The sequence below is a fragment of the Corythoichthys intestinalis genome, chromosome 3, assembly GCF_030265065.1.
Source record: "Corythoichthys intestinalis isolate RoL2023-P3 chromosome 3, ASM3026506v1, whole genome shotgun sequence".
Taxonomy (NCBI): Eukaryota; Metazoa; Chordata; class Actinopteri; order Syngnathiformes; family Syngnathidae; genus Corythoichthys; species Corythoichthys intestinalis.
In genome coordinates this window covers 2,785,707-2,801,541 of record NC_080397.1, presented here as the reverse complement: position 1 = coordinate 2,801,541, position 15,835 = coordinate 2,785,707, and the positions used below count along the sequence as shown (strand labels likewise).

The 15,835-nt window shown below is 41.5% G+C and overlaps 1 protein-coding gene across 2 annotated transcripts in view; it reads right to left on the bottom strand.

Moving 5' to 3' along the window:
• adamts12 (ADAM metallopeptidase with thrombospondin type 1 motif, 12) overlaps positions 1-14,760 on the bottom strand; it is a 51,197-nt gene extending 36,437 nt beyond the window's left edge. For both annotated transcript variants that reach the window (XM_057832780.1, XM_057832781.1), the window contains exons 1-4: positions 14,501-14,760; positions 14,274-14,360; positions 4,044-4,231; positions 2,929-3,278 (exon numbers count right to left, since the gene is read on the bottom strand). In XM_057832780.1, the coding sequence (XP_057688763.1) occupies positions 2,929-3,278; positions 4,044-4,137 (444 nt within the window). In that variant the 5' untranslated portion in view covers positions 4,138-4,231; positions 14,274-14,360; positions 14,501-14,760. The remainder of the gene's footprint in view (positions 1-2,928; positions 3,279-4,043; positions 4,232-14,273; positions 14,361-14,500) is intronic.
• Between the last annotated feature and the right edge of the window lie 1,075 nt (positions 14,761-15,835).

The window sequence follows — 15,835 nt, the reverse complement described above, 5'->3', positions numbered from 1 at the left end:
AACCCGATGAGATTGTACCTTCATTATTTTAAGATTATGAGTTGTATTGCAGGCTGCAGCACCCTGACTGGGATGATCTTCCCCTTCCGACACTGCGTTGTAAGACCAACTCAGCCGGGGAAGATTGGGTCACTGAACAATCAATGAGATAAACGAGTTCTGCCCATCTGCTGCCAATGGGGACTGGCAGGCCGCATAGCCGGTTGCAAGGGGCCAGTGGCCTCTCCACATCGGCTTTGAACTAGTAGTCCCCGTTACTGAGGTAGCAAGGGACGGGGTAGAATGTGCACCAGAGGTGACAAGGGCCACAGCATTCATTGGGCAATGCCCACCAATTAAAAAGGGGGTGTAGTAGTTTGGACTGTTAGTCACGGGGTCGCATTGATGCAATTGTCTTTTGGACCAATACTTTTCCTTAGCTAAGCGGGAAAAGGCCCCGGTAGTATTTGAGTTGCGAACAGCCAATGGCCTAGTGATCCTTTACGCAAGCTATGCGGTGTTGGATCTGGAAGTTGAAGGCGTTGAGCTATTGAGTCGTGGAGTGGTGATTGTGAAAGTTGCCAATTGTACAAACCCCTTAGTATTGAGACGAATGTGATGGCCTACCCTATTTAGACAGCTGGAGAAGCGTCCTTACGTTGTGCAGAACATTAACAATTAGAAATCTGCATGCCTCTGCGGCGTTGAAAGTAACAAAAGGTGAAGGTATGTAGCCGCCTCAGCAGAAATGAACAATTAGTTACTGAGCACAGCAACCCAAGGGGGAAACCTCCCCTTTGGTCTCTGGGTTTTTTCCGACCACTGCAGTTAACCCTCCAGGTAAGAGGAGTTGGTTCTTGGTCCGTGACGTTCAGCTGGGGCCAACTTCGGAAATCCTCCAAAACGGTACAGACTAAATGTTGCAGGGACTGCCAACATTAAAGTGTGGGGGGATGTCACAAGGTGGAAGTGTTTTAATATTTTGATTTGTTTTAATATTGTGTGCTGTGGGTTGCTTTTAGATTCATTGTTTGTAGTTTTAACTTCCAACCTAATTGACACCAATCAGAACACTTACGCAGGACACCTGTAACACTCTGGTCAAGATAACAAAATGGAGGACTAAGCCAATTGGAGTATGACGGGGCGGGACAAAAGCAGTACCACTGGTCAATAAAAGGCGAGGTGACGTGGACACAGGGGAGAGAGAGCCACGAGAGACAGAGCCACGAGAGACAGAGCCACGAGAGCACAGGGCCACGAGAGCACAGGGCCACGACGGCTCAGGGCCACGAGAGCTCAGGGCCAGGAGGACGCCGAGTCTCAAGTCAAGTCCTGACGAGAGGCACTGGAATGACCAGGCAGACTGGAGACGATCACCGGAAGGCCCTGGCCGACGTGTCACGACCTGAGACAACCGCAGCGGCAGGGTGACAGGCCCTGCCTCGGCTGTTTGCAGACAGTGGAGAGACAAGAGCGACCGCCCAAAGGACGTTGGACTCCACCTGGCCAAGATCAACTTCGAGTGCCCTCCTCCAATTGTTGGCTTGTGACTTTTATGGTTTTAGCCCTTTAGCATTTTTTAGCCTTTTTAGTTTTTCGAAATTTAAATAAATATTGTGAACTGTGCAGTCTCGAGTATCTCCTTGGTCCCATGGTGTCGCTCTCCACCCGGTTTCTCACATTTCCCCCCCCCGTGACAGGAAGACAATATAAATGACCTATATACCTGAAGTCATTACATAACGCAAATAAGGTTGCTTAAAAGTTGGTGGGGACAATTTGAGCATCCTAAAAAGTTGGTAGTGTATTTGTATTTTTGTATTTTATTAGGATCCTCATTAGGTGATGAAAACATCCGCTACTCTTCCTGGGGTCCACACAAAACATAAAACAGACAAGACATCAACATACTAATCAACATAGGCTATACTGTATATAAAAGAAAGAATAAATTCTTATATTGAAAATTCACACACTAAAACAAACATAATACAACATACCAACATAAAGACAGAAGAAAGATAGTAAGGAGGTAAATAGACAATATAAAAGGTAGTGTTTTGTCCCAACCGTCCCTATGCACCTACGCCCTTGATTTAATATCAGTCCGCCCGGTTTAAATGAACTGGAATTCTATCATTGTAAATGGTAGTCAATGAGTAACATTTGTTAGGGCCAAAACCAGAGTGTAGTTGTTATTTTTTTCCCCATATTAATTGTACTAATTTTGTTTTGTATTAGCATGCTATTAATTATCTTTTTTTATTTTTTACTTTTTTTTCTCTGCCTCCATTACCCAAAATATGATGTCCATTGTCCACATACATTATGTGGACAATAGGTTTAAGGTATTTATTTATTAATTAAATGTTTATAATTATAACCAATAACAGCCACTAGCTCTATAAAAGGTTAGAGAATATTTTCTTCAATATCAGAGGTCTAATTATTAGATCAAGCAGCAACCGTCTTTCACATGAAGGTCATTTATACTAGTTGTCTTTCCCCTTACTAGGACCCATTTTTCATGCGTGATCTATTTAGTGTAATTAAGGTTATTGCCTACTCAGCCTTAAAAACATAACCAAAATTGACTTTTCCAATCCCTAAAATAAATTTGACAAATTAATGTCAATGGCGCACAAGTCGAACAATCTATCCATTTTTCCAGGATCCCAACTGAGCTAGATTTCACAGGTGAGTTTGGTAAGAAATTGGGTACCCTCTTTTTCGTTGGTCATAAGTTTTCGCAAGAAAAACTGGATTAAAAGTGCATGAGATGTTTGATTAGTACATTTGTCAAAGCAATGACTTTACCACTGTGTCATTATGGTAAAAAAAAAAAAGAAATCTATTAATCATTACTTTTGGTGGCTTGAATACTGGACTGGTCTCTACTCAAATCACAATCAGAACTACAATATTTGTATGTGTGTGATTCCTTACCAGTCCATTACATGTGCTGATAGCAGCAGTTCCTTTCACATCTGACACCTCCACAGTGCCAAGAAGGTGACAGGACGTCCCCGATGGCGTCCGCCGGCTCTCTGTCTGGCTGGCGCTGCCATTGCGACTCTCCAGGATGTAGTCGTCGGAAAGCAGCTGATGGTTTTCCGTCAAATTGAGGGTCAAAGAGCCACCAGTATAGTTGAGCTTGTAGTAAACGCATGCCAATAAGCTGAGATCTCGCTTGACTCGTCCATGCTGGAAGTGGTGAGACAGAGAATGGGAGAGGAACTCTCCGTCAGCGTTGGTTTTCACTGGATGGACGATGGACCCTGATTGGGGGGCACCGCCTGTTGAATGAAAGACAGGGTTATATGCACTCTGAAGATTATCATTATGTATTATATGGGGGGAATTGTTCAAACCAAATAGAAAACACACACACACACACACACACACACACACACACACACACACACACACACACACACACACACACACACACACACATATATATATATATATATATATATATATATATATATAATATTGTAATATTGTATATTGCTCTTTAACTAACTACCACAACACATACTCTGGGCTGGCAGTAAATGGGCTGAGCTAATGATAACTTTTCTACTCTACTGTAGTCACCACTGTCCCTGAAAGGGTTAAATACTGTATTATCCACATGAAAACCACCCAGCAGGGGTACCAATTTACTGCGTTAATTATGACTTGTTAATTATTCATTTTTTTTTTTTTTTGTTATCGAGTTGCCTTTTGATTGAGTTGAGGGATTGATTGTCTTTTACTGACTAGATTCATATACAGCAGAAGAAAAATGGCTTGGACTGTATATGTTGAAGTCTGTTTGAAACATTAACTGATTTTATGAACAATGTTACAACAATGTAACGACTAAACAATGTTACCTCAAACACAGGACACTTTTCTTTTTGAGGGATTGATGGTGAGAAAAAAAGAGAAATTTAACAGATCATAAAATAACTATCTGCGATCGCTGCTCTCCTTGCCCATATGCGAGGGCATGACAGACTGCAGGTTTACTATGTGGTGCATTGACTTGAGGTGCAAACAAGCAGTACACTGACCTTGTCCTGAAAAGACAGAAAGGTCCAAGTCTCCATGGCCAAAAACAAAGTGTTGCAGCAACAGAAGAAGCGTGCAGTCCTGCAACCATGGCATTATTTCATGGAAGCCAACTCCAAGCTGTGGAAAAGGAGTCCACGGGGGTGTTTGGAGCGAGTGCGTCCTGCCTCATCAGGGGACCCCAGGTTGGCTGTGCGTGAAAGAAAGGAGAAAGCTGAGGCTCTCGTGAGGAGGGAGGGAGGAAAGAAAGAAGGGAGGGACGGAGGAGGGTTCTTCTGCTGGAGCTGGTGTCTGTTTTCCTTCTTAGAGAAGCAACGTGGGGAAGGAGCTACGTGGGTTCCAACCTTGCCTCAACTTGCAAGCTCCTCAGACACACAGCTGCATGTAATGAAGTTTAGCTTTTCACTACTTGCGTGGCTTCACACTAACTCAAAAAAGTCAATACAGTATACTAATACCGTGTATTTACAAGGCACCCATTGGCTGCCACACTGAAAGATGAACATTCATAGCCAATCCTCCTGTTTAAATGAATTGGATGTCTATCGCTGTCAGTGGCAGGCAAAGAATCAAATACTACGAAATTTAAAAAAATAAAATGAACTTAAGGGTGTTATTTAGGGCCATAACCATTTATTTATCATATAAATTATAGTATTTATTAACATTGTATTGTTTTTATTAATAAAATTATACAGTATAAAACAGCTAATATAAGAAAAACAATAAGTTGTAATTGAAACATGGTGTCCACAGTTGCCCTAAAGGGTTTAAATAATGTTAAGAAATTTGTCATGGTTTAATGTTTTGAGTTCATCTCAGTTTCAAAAACTTTCCCCCCTTACATTTAAAAAGGGGTGTGTAGACTTTATGTGCACTGTATTCAAACTGGTATATTCACATTTTATATTCAAATATATTTAATTGGATCACTTATGATTTTGAATTTTATTCAAAAGAATAAAAATTTTGAAATGTAAGTACTGGTAGGTAAAATTACTTTTGTTCTGATTTTGCTAGTTCTATGTACACGTTTGAGTATATTTCGTATCAAATTAGGGAAAAAAAAAAAAAAGAGAAAATACTTGTTTAGGTCTATAAACCCGGGAGTAACATGGAATATTAAAGTGTATGCATTATCTTTATAGTACTATATATTGTATATCATGAGCTATGGCTTAAGATATTGAATATAGCTCCTTGAATATATTATCAATTCATCCAAAATTCATGTGCATGAGTTTTTTTCAATGGTGAAACATAGGCGGAGATTGAGAGGCGACGGGGTGCAGTGCTCCCCCCCGCCCGGTGGCCGAAAAATGTCATTGCATGTAATTAACGTTCCTATAAATGAACTTAAGGGTAGGTTCGGAATTTCTGACATAAGGCTTTAATTACTCGGTGGAGTTGATTTCAACAAATTTCGAGCAGTCTGTTAGTTATTTGTTAGTTTCAGGGCTCCGGAGTGGCTAAGCTACCGCAAGTCAATGGTGCCTGCTTAGCATACCAATAAAAAACAACATATGCGCATGAGAATCATGATGACCCATGCAATCAATAGTGTTGGCGATGTTTTCAGGATAAAGTATTTAAAACTTACCATTGAATGTCAATAACTGTTTGAACAGCAACATTTGTAATCCAGCAGCTCTGCAGGGAACAGGCTGTCTAGGCAAGCAGGGCGGAGTGATATCACATCGGCTTTTTTACCGCTGATTGTTTTTTTTTTTTGTGTGTGTGTGTGATCGAAAGGGACTCCCCAGCAGACTGAGCACGAGTGGTCAAAGCGCTCCTCTCTAATTTAGTCGCATTACGCATCCAAAAAATTGTCCCGCAGAATGAAATGAATTACGGCAGTTTGGTGTCACATTGTTTTGGCAACAAGGGTATTTCCAACAATGATCTGCATTTTGAATTTATTTCACTATGTCACATCTGTTAATTTCGTTTTATTGACACACTAAGAAATAAAATCACAGGGATTTTTTTTAAAAATTAACTCCGCCGACTATTTACATCCCCGCTAACTCGAAGATTAAGCCTAGTGGCAAAAATCCTGAACTTCTCCTTTTAAATAAAGGCCAAGATGTTAAAATGTTGTCTATACGTAGAGACGTTCCTTTGCTTTGCTTAGCCAAAACTACACCTGAGGAGGTGAGTTGGATATTTAGAATTTCTTTAAACCTAAGCTTTCAAAAGCTTCAACAACAACTGAGCTTGAAACGAGGATTGAACACGAACAAGATGTGCGGTACAGGCCACAGGTTTGGACACACCTTATTCAATGCAACACAAGTGAATGGCCCAGTCCCATTGATAAAAGCATGAAATTCAACTAATAAGGCATACCTGTAAATCGAAAACCATTTCAGGTGACTACCTCTTGAAGCTCATCCAGAGAATGCCAAGAGTTTGCAAAAATGTAATCGGAGCAAAGGGTGGCTACTTTGACGATACTACAATATAAAATATCTATATAGTTATAGTGAAACGAAACGGTTACCGTAATTAAAAAATTTGCATTACAATGTTGTTTTAAATCCTATGTTAGCTGAATTCTTTTAAAATATGTTTTCCCATGTTGTTATATACAATGCAAGTGTGTTATTTTGGTATTATAGAAACTCTTGCCATTGACAGCAATAGATGTCCAATCCATTCTGCCACGATGTCCTAACTTCGTTGTATCTGGGTTGCGAAATTTTATATTCTGCCCAGATGGACTTAAATTGGCCCTCCTATTCCAAATTTTTATTTGTGACGGTACAAAAGCATAAACTGCATTTCTGGTGAACGAAATGTCAAATGAGCTAAAATCAGTGCAACATTTCCAATTTATTTTGCCGGACAATTTATCCTCATTCCTTCCACAGTTTGCTTTGACTAAACACGTTTTTCTCATTCGGTCAACAGTTTGCTTGGACCAAAAACACTTTCTTACTGTATATGTAACACAGTGCGTTGGCTGCAGTTTTTTTGCTTATGATACATACATTCGGGGAAATTCAAGTGTTGGAACAATATCACCAAATGTGAACTACAAGTAAGGTCAGACCCTTTGTGACCTCTTCCTTCCTGTCCATAAACTATGACAAAAACAACAAGTCCTACATGCCAAATACCCCAACAAGTACTAGCAAATAGAAAATGAATACTTCCCTTGGTCCTCTTTATTACGCCCACAGATTGAACCCAAAGGGACATCCACAAAGCCCTGCTGTTACAGTAATGTGCAGTAGACTGTGAAATATCTGAACCTGGGAAATAATCGGGAGCTTTTGTTCGTCTTAGGTGGCTTTCGTTCTCACTCAAGAAGTTGGTGGCCACGTTATACATCAAGGCGTCCCTGGGTTGTGCAGAGGAACATGTCTGGTTTGCTTGGGCCATTTCATTGCAATTTGTGAGAACTTTTCAGATGAGGCAAGCTCTCAAGGCTGTTCAAAAATAACACTGAAGAACAAATTGGGAAAAGAAAATCTGAGACATTTGTGCTGATGAAAATTAAAATTGGCATACAAAGCAAAAGCTAGAATTCTGCTCAAAAAAGAAAATACAATATTCTGAAATGTAGGTATTTTGAAAAACAAAATAAAAATAAATAACTTTGGCTAAGACTTAAAAAAAATATCTGATGTGCAAAATTGAACAGTTGCAACACTGAACAGTTTCAAGTTTCTCATATTAACTTCATGACCACAGCCTTGAAAAGGGTTATTAGGGCGGTCAAACGATTAAAAATTTTAATCGAGTTAATCACAGCTTAAAAATTAATTAATCGTAATTAATCGCAGTTCAAACCATCTCTAAAATATGCCAGATTTTTCTGTAAATTATTTTTGGAATGGAAAGATTAGACACAAGACGTATACATTCTACATACTGTACATAAGTACTGTATTTGTTGATTAAAACAATAAATCCCAAAACAAACACACAACAGAGCCTTAGAACAGGAACAGAAACAGTATTATTTATAATGTGTGCAAAGTGCGTGTAGTGTACACATAAATGTGGCCCTCTTCCTCTGGTGGCCGGCTGATGGGCCAGAGGAAGGGTGCCAACTTCAAAAACTAGCCTCTGTCTGTCATGTATCCATTGTGCAGCGCTTTGTTTACATTTGCGGCAATAACGACACTTGCTTTACGGCAGCTAAGCCAATACAAGGTAGCTTGAGCTCGCATCCCCGCGAGTGTGTTGTATTGTGCCTGAGTCTTGTTAACCAAATAAAGGCAGCGTTAACAAAAGTCATCTGACCGCTCGTCATTTTACAGTCTTTGAGAGTTCGCAACTTCGCATTTGACAGCACACGTGCCGCATACCTCCTCGCCAGCTGTTTGCTCGCCATTCATTCACCTGTGCATTTGATCGCTATTTTGTTACACTCTCGCTTTTTCGGTGGGGTATTTTGTTTTCATTCGTTATTGGATCGTTTTTGGACGAGGAAGTTGACGTCACATCCGGTGAGTGTATCGTTTGTTTGTTAGCGCTGCTACTAGTCGCTAATCTCCTAGTGCTCCTCAATTGGTTTTATCCCACGGACACATCGGAGAATCGATCCTAGGCTGCTTCGGCTCTCCTAGTGCTCCTTAATTTGTTTTATCCCACGATTTAACAGGTCGTGGATTAAAACTACTCTACTCTCCTCTTTAGCTCTATCTTGCTAGCCTAGCTTATCCGAGCTATGGCTAGCCCTCTGCCTTCTTCCTCCCGTCTTTTCTGCTCAGTGTGCTGTATGTATAGCGAGCACCCTGACTCCTTCGTCGAGGACAGTAGTAGCTGTAGGAAGTGTAGCTTAGTCTCAGGGTTGGAGACCAGGGTTTCTGAGCTAGAAGCACGGCTCTGCACTCTAGAGACGAAAGCTAGTCCGAGCTATAGCCAGGTAGTGGCAGGGCCCGCAGGTCGTGCTTGCAGTAGTAGGAATGCTAGCGCAGTTAGCCCCCCAGCGAGCCCCGTGCAGCCGGGGGAAATTAAGGACGGATTTGTGACTGTACGGGGGAAGCGCAGTGGTAAACGCACAACCTTAGTGCACCAGCAGCTTCACGTCAGCAATAGGTTTGACCCCCTCAGCGACACACCGGCTGAACCAGACACTCTCGTAATTGGAAGCTCCATAGTTAGAGACGTGAAGCACCCGGCGGTGTCTGTCAGGTGCTACCCAGGGGCCAGAGTCAGTGACATCGAAGGAAACCTCAGGCTCTTAAAGCAGAGTAGGAAGAGGTTCCGCCATATCGTGATTCACGCAGGCGGTAACGACGCCCGGCGGAGACAGTCTGAGGTGCTTAAATTAAATGTAGCCTCGGTGTGTAAACTTGCTAAGTCGATGGCGGACACTGTAGTTTTCTCTGGTCCTCTGCCTAATTTGGTCAATGATGAGATGTACTCTAGATTCTCATCATTTAACCGCTGGTTGTCTAGCTGGTGCCCAGAAAACGATATAGTCTTTATTGATAACTGGCACGCATTTTGGGGCAAGTCCAGGCTTATGCGCCGAGACGGCATTCATCCGACTTGGGACGGTGCTGCTCTCTTAACTCGAAATTTGGCCTCCAAACTTAGTCCCCCAAAGTGACACTTCAGAGTGGGGGCCCGGGCGCAGTGTTGTAGTGTAAAACACAACTCTGTTAGCAGTGATCACTCGCCTCTTTCCGAGCTGTCACAAATCCAACATTCAGGACAGAGGATAGAGACTGTGTCCGTGCCTCGTATAGTGAACAGGAGAAAACAGAGTACTATAGGAACGAGACCAAAGAATTTAATACATATAGCCCCTGATAGCTGTGAAAATAAAATAACTCTTAATAAATATATAAAATGCGGATTATTAAACATCAGGTCAATCTCGCCCAAATCTCTGTTAGTTAATGACTTAATTGGGGATTATAATATTCATATTTTGGCCCTGACTGAAACTTGGCTTCAGCAGGATGACTTTGTTAGACTTAATGAATCCACACCCCCAAGTCACGTGAATTTTCACACAGCTAGAAGTACGGGCCGTGGAGGGGGGGGGGGGGGGGGGGGTGGCAGTAATATCACACTCTTGTTTAGGTATGAGCCCAAAAAGTAAAGCTACTTACATTTATAACTCCTTTGAAAGTCTAGCACTATCAATTATAGATGCTAACTGGAAGAACCAAAAACCAGTTCTTTTCATAGTGGTTTACCCCTGGTCCCTACTCACAGTTTTTGTTAGATTTCTCTGAGTTTTTATCCAGTATTTTGCTAAGCTGGGATAGAATTATAATTGTAGGGGATTTTAATATAGATGTTGATGATGAAGGTGACTCCCTTGGTAAGGCCTTTAATGACCTACTAGATGGGACGGGCTTCATTCAAAATGTAAATAAACCAACTCATAGTCACAAGCACACCCTGGACTTGATTTTAACCTACGGTACGGAGATTAGTGATCTTAGTGTCCATCCCCACAACCCCGTACTGTCTGATCATTTTCTAATTACCTTTCAGTTTGTGCTTCAAGATAATCCGCCACTAGTGACTAGAACTCAGATGAAAAGGACATTATGTGATCGCTCTGTTTCAGAGTATAAACAGATAATTCAGCCTATATTTGCCTCCATGTCATCTAATTATGAAGGAATAATGTCCGGCCTTGCTGTTAATGACGAGTTTGTTGATCGTGTTATGCTTACGCTTCGTACTACCCTCGATGTCGTCGCTCCCCCCAAATTAAAGTTTGTCAAGCCGAGACGAGCCTCTCCCTGGTATAATGCTGAAACACGCTCTCTTAAACAATTGACACGTAAATTAGAAAGACTTTGCCGCCGTTCCAACACAGAGCACACTGTCTCTGCCTGGAAACACAGTTTAGTGACATATAAGCAGGCCTTGCGTACGACTAAAACCAGATATTACTCATCCTTAATAAATGAAAACAAAACTAATCCTAGGTTTCTGTTCAGCACTGTAGCAAGGCTGACAGTCACAGCTCAATAGAACCTTATATCCCAACCACCCTTAGCTGTGATGACTTCCTATAATTTTTTAACAATAAAATCGCAACTATTAGAAATAAAATAAATGAATCACTTCCAGTTATTAGGTCTGATAAAGTGCAGACAAAGAATTCAGAATCTCCTATAAACCCCTCTAAAATATTAAATAACTTTACTATTGTAGACCAAATCGATGTAATTTCAATTATAATGTCCTCCAAACCATTAACGTGCCTCCTAGACCCAATCCCAACCAAACTTTTTAAAGAGACCCTGCCTCTAACTATTGACATTATCTTAAATATAATAAATACCTCATTAGTTACTGGCTACGTGCCGCAGTCCTTTAAATATGCAGTTATTAAACCGCTCTTGAAAAAACCTACTCTTGATCCTGATATTTTGGCCAATTATAGACCTATTTCTAACTTACCATTTCTCTCCAAAGTCCTTGAAAGAGTGGTAATTAAACAGCTCTGTCAGCACCTACAGGACAATAGTTTATTTGAACATTTCCAGTCTGGCTTTCAAGCTCATCATAGCACTGAAACTGCATTAGTTAAAGTAACTAATGACTTGTTACTAGCCGCTGACGTTGGATTAGTCTCGATCCTGGTTCTGTTGGACCTGAGTGCAGCCTTTGACACAATCGACCATAATATCTTATTGCAGAGACTAGAATGTGACATAGGCATTAGAGAAGCAGCCCTCTGCTGGTTTAAATCATATTTATCTAATAGGTACCAGTTTGTCAATGTAAACCAGCAATCATCATCGTACTCTAGAGTTAGTTATGGTGTGCCGCAAGGATCGGTCCTCGGGCCCATCTTGTTTACGCTGTATATGCTTCCTCTAGGTAATATCATCAGAAAACATAGCATTAACTTTCATTGTTACGCTGACGACACACAACTGGATTTATCAATTAAACCTGAGCAGGTCAGGCAAGTGGAAAAAGTAAGCACCTGCGTCCGAGATATACTGTAAATACCTGGATGAGCACTAACTATCTTTTACTTAACCCTGAAAAGACAGAAGTCCTTATAATAGGCCCGAAAAGTGTGAGAGACTCTTTAGCTGCCCAGATAGTCACTCTGGACAATGTAAGTGTAGCCTCCAGCACCACAGTTTAAAACCTAGGAGTTTTATTTGACCCTGACTTATCGTTTAAAGAACACATTAAACAAACCTGTAGAACGGCTTTCTTTCACCTGCGCAACATCGCCAAAATTAGAAATATTTTATCTAAAAGCGATGCAGAAAAATTAATTCACGTGTTCGTTACATCGAGATTGGATTACTGTGACTCCCTACTTGCAGCTTGTCCTAAAAGTTCTCTAAAAGGTCTTCAGCTAGTCCAAAACGCAGCAGCAAGACTTTTAACAGGAACCAATAGAAGAGAGCACATCACGCCTGTGCTCCAGGCACTTCACTGGCTTCCAGTCGAGTTTAGAATTAAATTTAAAATACTCCTTCTTACATTTAAGACCATTAATGGGTTGGGGCCATCTTATCTCACCGATGCTCTGGTTCCATACCGCCCCAACAGAACACTCCGATCTCAGAATGCAGGTCTACTGGTAGTTCCCAGGGTTTCTAAAAGTACTGTCGGAGCTAGAGCCTTCAGCCACCAAGCCCCTGTTTTATGGAATCAGCTTCCAGCTAGTATTAAAGAAGCCGAGACAGTCTGCACATTTAAGATTAGATTAAAAACGTTCCTATTCGACAAAGCTTATGGTTAGGCTAGTTGAAGTCGGAGTAGACTCACAGTTTAGTCTAAGCTGCACTAGAAGCTATAATGCTGGGGGAAGTACAGCCGCTGAGTTCTATCTCCTTTTCTTACTCTACCTACCACTTGTCTTACTTTATTTCTATTTTCCAATGTTAATATCTAGTTGTCTAGTCTCTTCATCACTAGTCACCCACTAGTGTCCCCTTTCCCCCCTCCCCTCTGTGGAGGGGCTATTTTTCAGCTGCAACCTCCTGACTGTCCGGACCCCTGGCTGGATAGACGTCCTCGCTGCTACCCCCGTCTCATCTGGCTAAATGGACCTCTTCTTGCTCCTTTACTCCACTGCATTTTTACGGACTGTAACTTCGCCTGCTAATTCCCCTTAGCAGTTCTGGGGTTCCTGTCTATCCGTCCTGGGAGTGGATCTCTCCTGACTGTGGTACTCCCCGAGGTTTCTCATTTTTCTCCCAATTGACTCTGGAGTTTTTGGAGTTTTTCCTTGGAGGGTCTTAAAGATAGGGGATACCCAGTACTTGAACTGTATCTATTCATCTTTGTTGCTTCATTTCTAATTGTGTATCATATTGCCTCTGCAAAGCCCTTTGAGACATCTGTTGGGATTTAGGGCTATACAAATAAAATTGAATTGAATTGAATTGAAATTGTTCACCACTGTAAATAAGAGCACCACAGCAGTAGAGGTAAACTGCCGCTTTCGTTCAACCCGTTTTGTTTAGTGTAGAAGCCAGGGTAGTGGCTGTCCTGTTATTCCTTTTTAAAAGATCAGGTTTTACTTAGCGGGTGGGGTTAAATGTTGCGTTAAATGCGTCAAATATTTCAACGTGATTAATTTAAAAAATTAATTACCGCCCGTTAACGCGCTAAATTTGACAGCACTTTACATTACGTCAGAAACTCGTTTGGTACGACTCCGTTCCGAACCGTGGACCACGTACCGAAACGGTTCAATACAAATACATGTACCGTTACACCCTTAAGATATATATATATTCATAAAACAAAAACATCTGTTACTTACAGAATTGTTCATATTTTTGGACCATCTCTGTGTGTTGTGACCGGTTTACAACTCTGCGTTGTATTGTTTAGCTTGAAATGACGACGGGGGTCGAGAGTGCGGTGTGATGTGCTTTTAATCTGATAAAACACAAAAAGTCGTGATCCTCCCGTTAAACTCGGCGATAACAATGTGCCCCTCCCCATCGACATCCATACAGAAAAGCGCAGAACTAATAAAGTGCACCCAGCTTAAAGGAGGTGGTGTCGCGTTAATAACTGACATAGGGAAAACATACAACATACAAGCAAAAACTTCCAACTTTGAAGGAGGATTGACGGAAATAAAATACAAAATATGAAAACTACCAAATTTTGTGTAGTTATAAAATAGAAACATACAATATTTGCAAGTTTGATATACTCCTGTTACATCTGGGTAAGACGTTATTTAATTTATTTTTCTAATTTTGACCCTTTTGGGGTTCCATACAACATGTTATAAGCGGGTCTAACACTGTACTTACCACATTAGGAAGGGGTGATAGTGGTTGTGGTTTAGCCACTGGCTCTTGAGCATTTTTGGCGATATGTGTTGTCCTGGTAAAAATAGGCTGAAACGGCAAGAGGAAAAAATAAAGTAAAAGGGATCTTGCTCCAACAAGGGATGGTTTTGTTGCGAATCCATCAAATGGTTGCAAAGGTAAGATGAGTTTACAGGAAGCCAATCTTCCAGGAGACTTTAGTCACCTACTTTTTGGAGAGAAGAGTGGAAGCTGAAGACAGATGGTTTGGCAACCCTCCCTAATTCTGGCGGTCTGACTTGTTGTGTCAATGTCTTCAGGTTTGAAATGTTCACTGCACAGGACCGACAACTTGGTGGTGGAGAAGGCTTTCCTCTTGACAGTCACTTCCCACTGCCTTCTCAATTGCTTCTCTTTAGGAAATCTGCAAATATGAACTCATAATTCGTCCGGATAACATGTACTGTACATGTTTAGGGCTGTGACACTGTAATTCGACGGTGATGTATCGCGATTGTGACGGCCCTGGCCGTTTAACTGTTGTTTTATTTTGAGAAGCCTCCAGTCAGCTGATCGTCTCCTTTGCCAGCTGGCTGCCTACCCTCCCAGCGTGACGTGTGCTGCTCAACACCAAATGGGTAGACGTCGTGGCCGCCGCTGATTGGCCACCAAAGGACGCCGCCAACTTCAAAAGTCAGCCGCTGTCAACACTTGGGGAGGTCGCATTGACAGCGTTTGTGCCGCGGTCCTCCTCTGCAGCTGTTTGCTCACCATTCATTCACTTGTGATTTTGATCACTTGCTCGTTACACTCCTGCGTTTTCCGGTGAGGTCTTTGTGTTTGTTCGTTATTGGATCGTTTTTTTGTTCACATTGTACATAGAGAGCAACGAAGCAGTAGGGGTAAGCTGCCATTTCTGTTCAACCCGTTTTCGCCTGTTTTGTTTAGTGTAGGAAGCCAGGGTAGTGCCTGTCTTTTCGTTCTTTTTTTTTAAGATCAAGGTTTAGTTAGCGGGTGGGGTTGAAGTGTAGATTCATTTTCATACACTGAAGCCAGCTTTTTCTGCATTTTGTATATTTTGTTCATTGTGATTTTGATGATTGTAAATAAATTGTGCCACTTGTGAACTCGTGTGGCTCGTTTTATGTTACGTTCGTAGCGAGCCGTCCGTGGGACGTAACACCGATACTTTGCGGAGGGGTCCAAACATGAAAGTGAAAATGATCGTCAACAATTTGTCTCGCAAAATACTTTGAACAGTCATAACTCAGCAGATATACAACATATCTGCGCCAAACTTCCCATGCTTGTTGAGAGTCATACCCTGAAGGGTTCTGTAGGGGTCATTTGCATCAACTCTACAGTGCCAACTAGTGGCGACAGAAAGGAGTTTTAAAAAAGGCCTTTCTTATTGGGTTTTTTCAACGTAGAGCAATGAAATTCGGGGAGTAGATACCTTAAGCCTAACTGCTCAAAAAAGCCTCTTGCACCCATATTCCAAATCCAACAGAAAATTGGGTATTTTGGATCGAATGTGAAATTTCTGTCCATTTCTAGTACAGTTT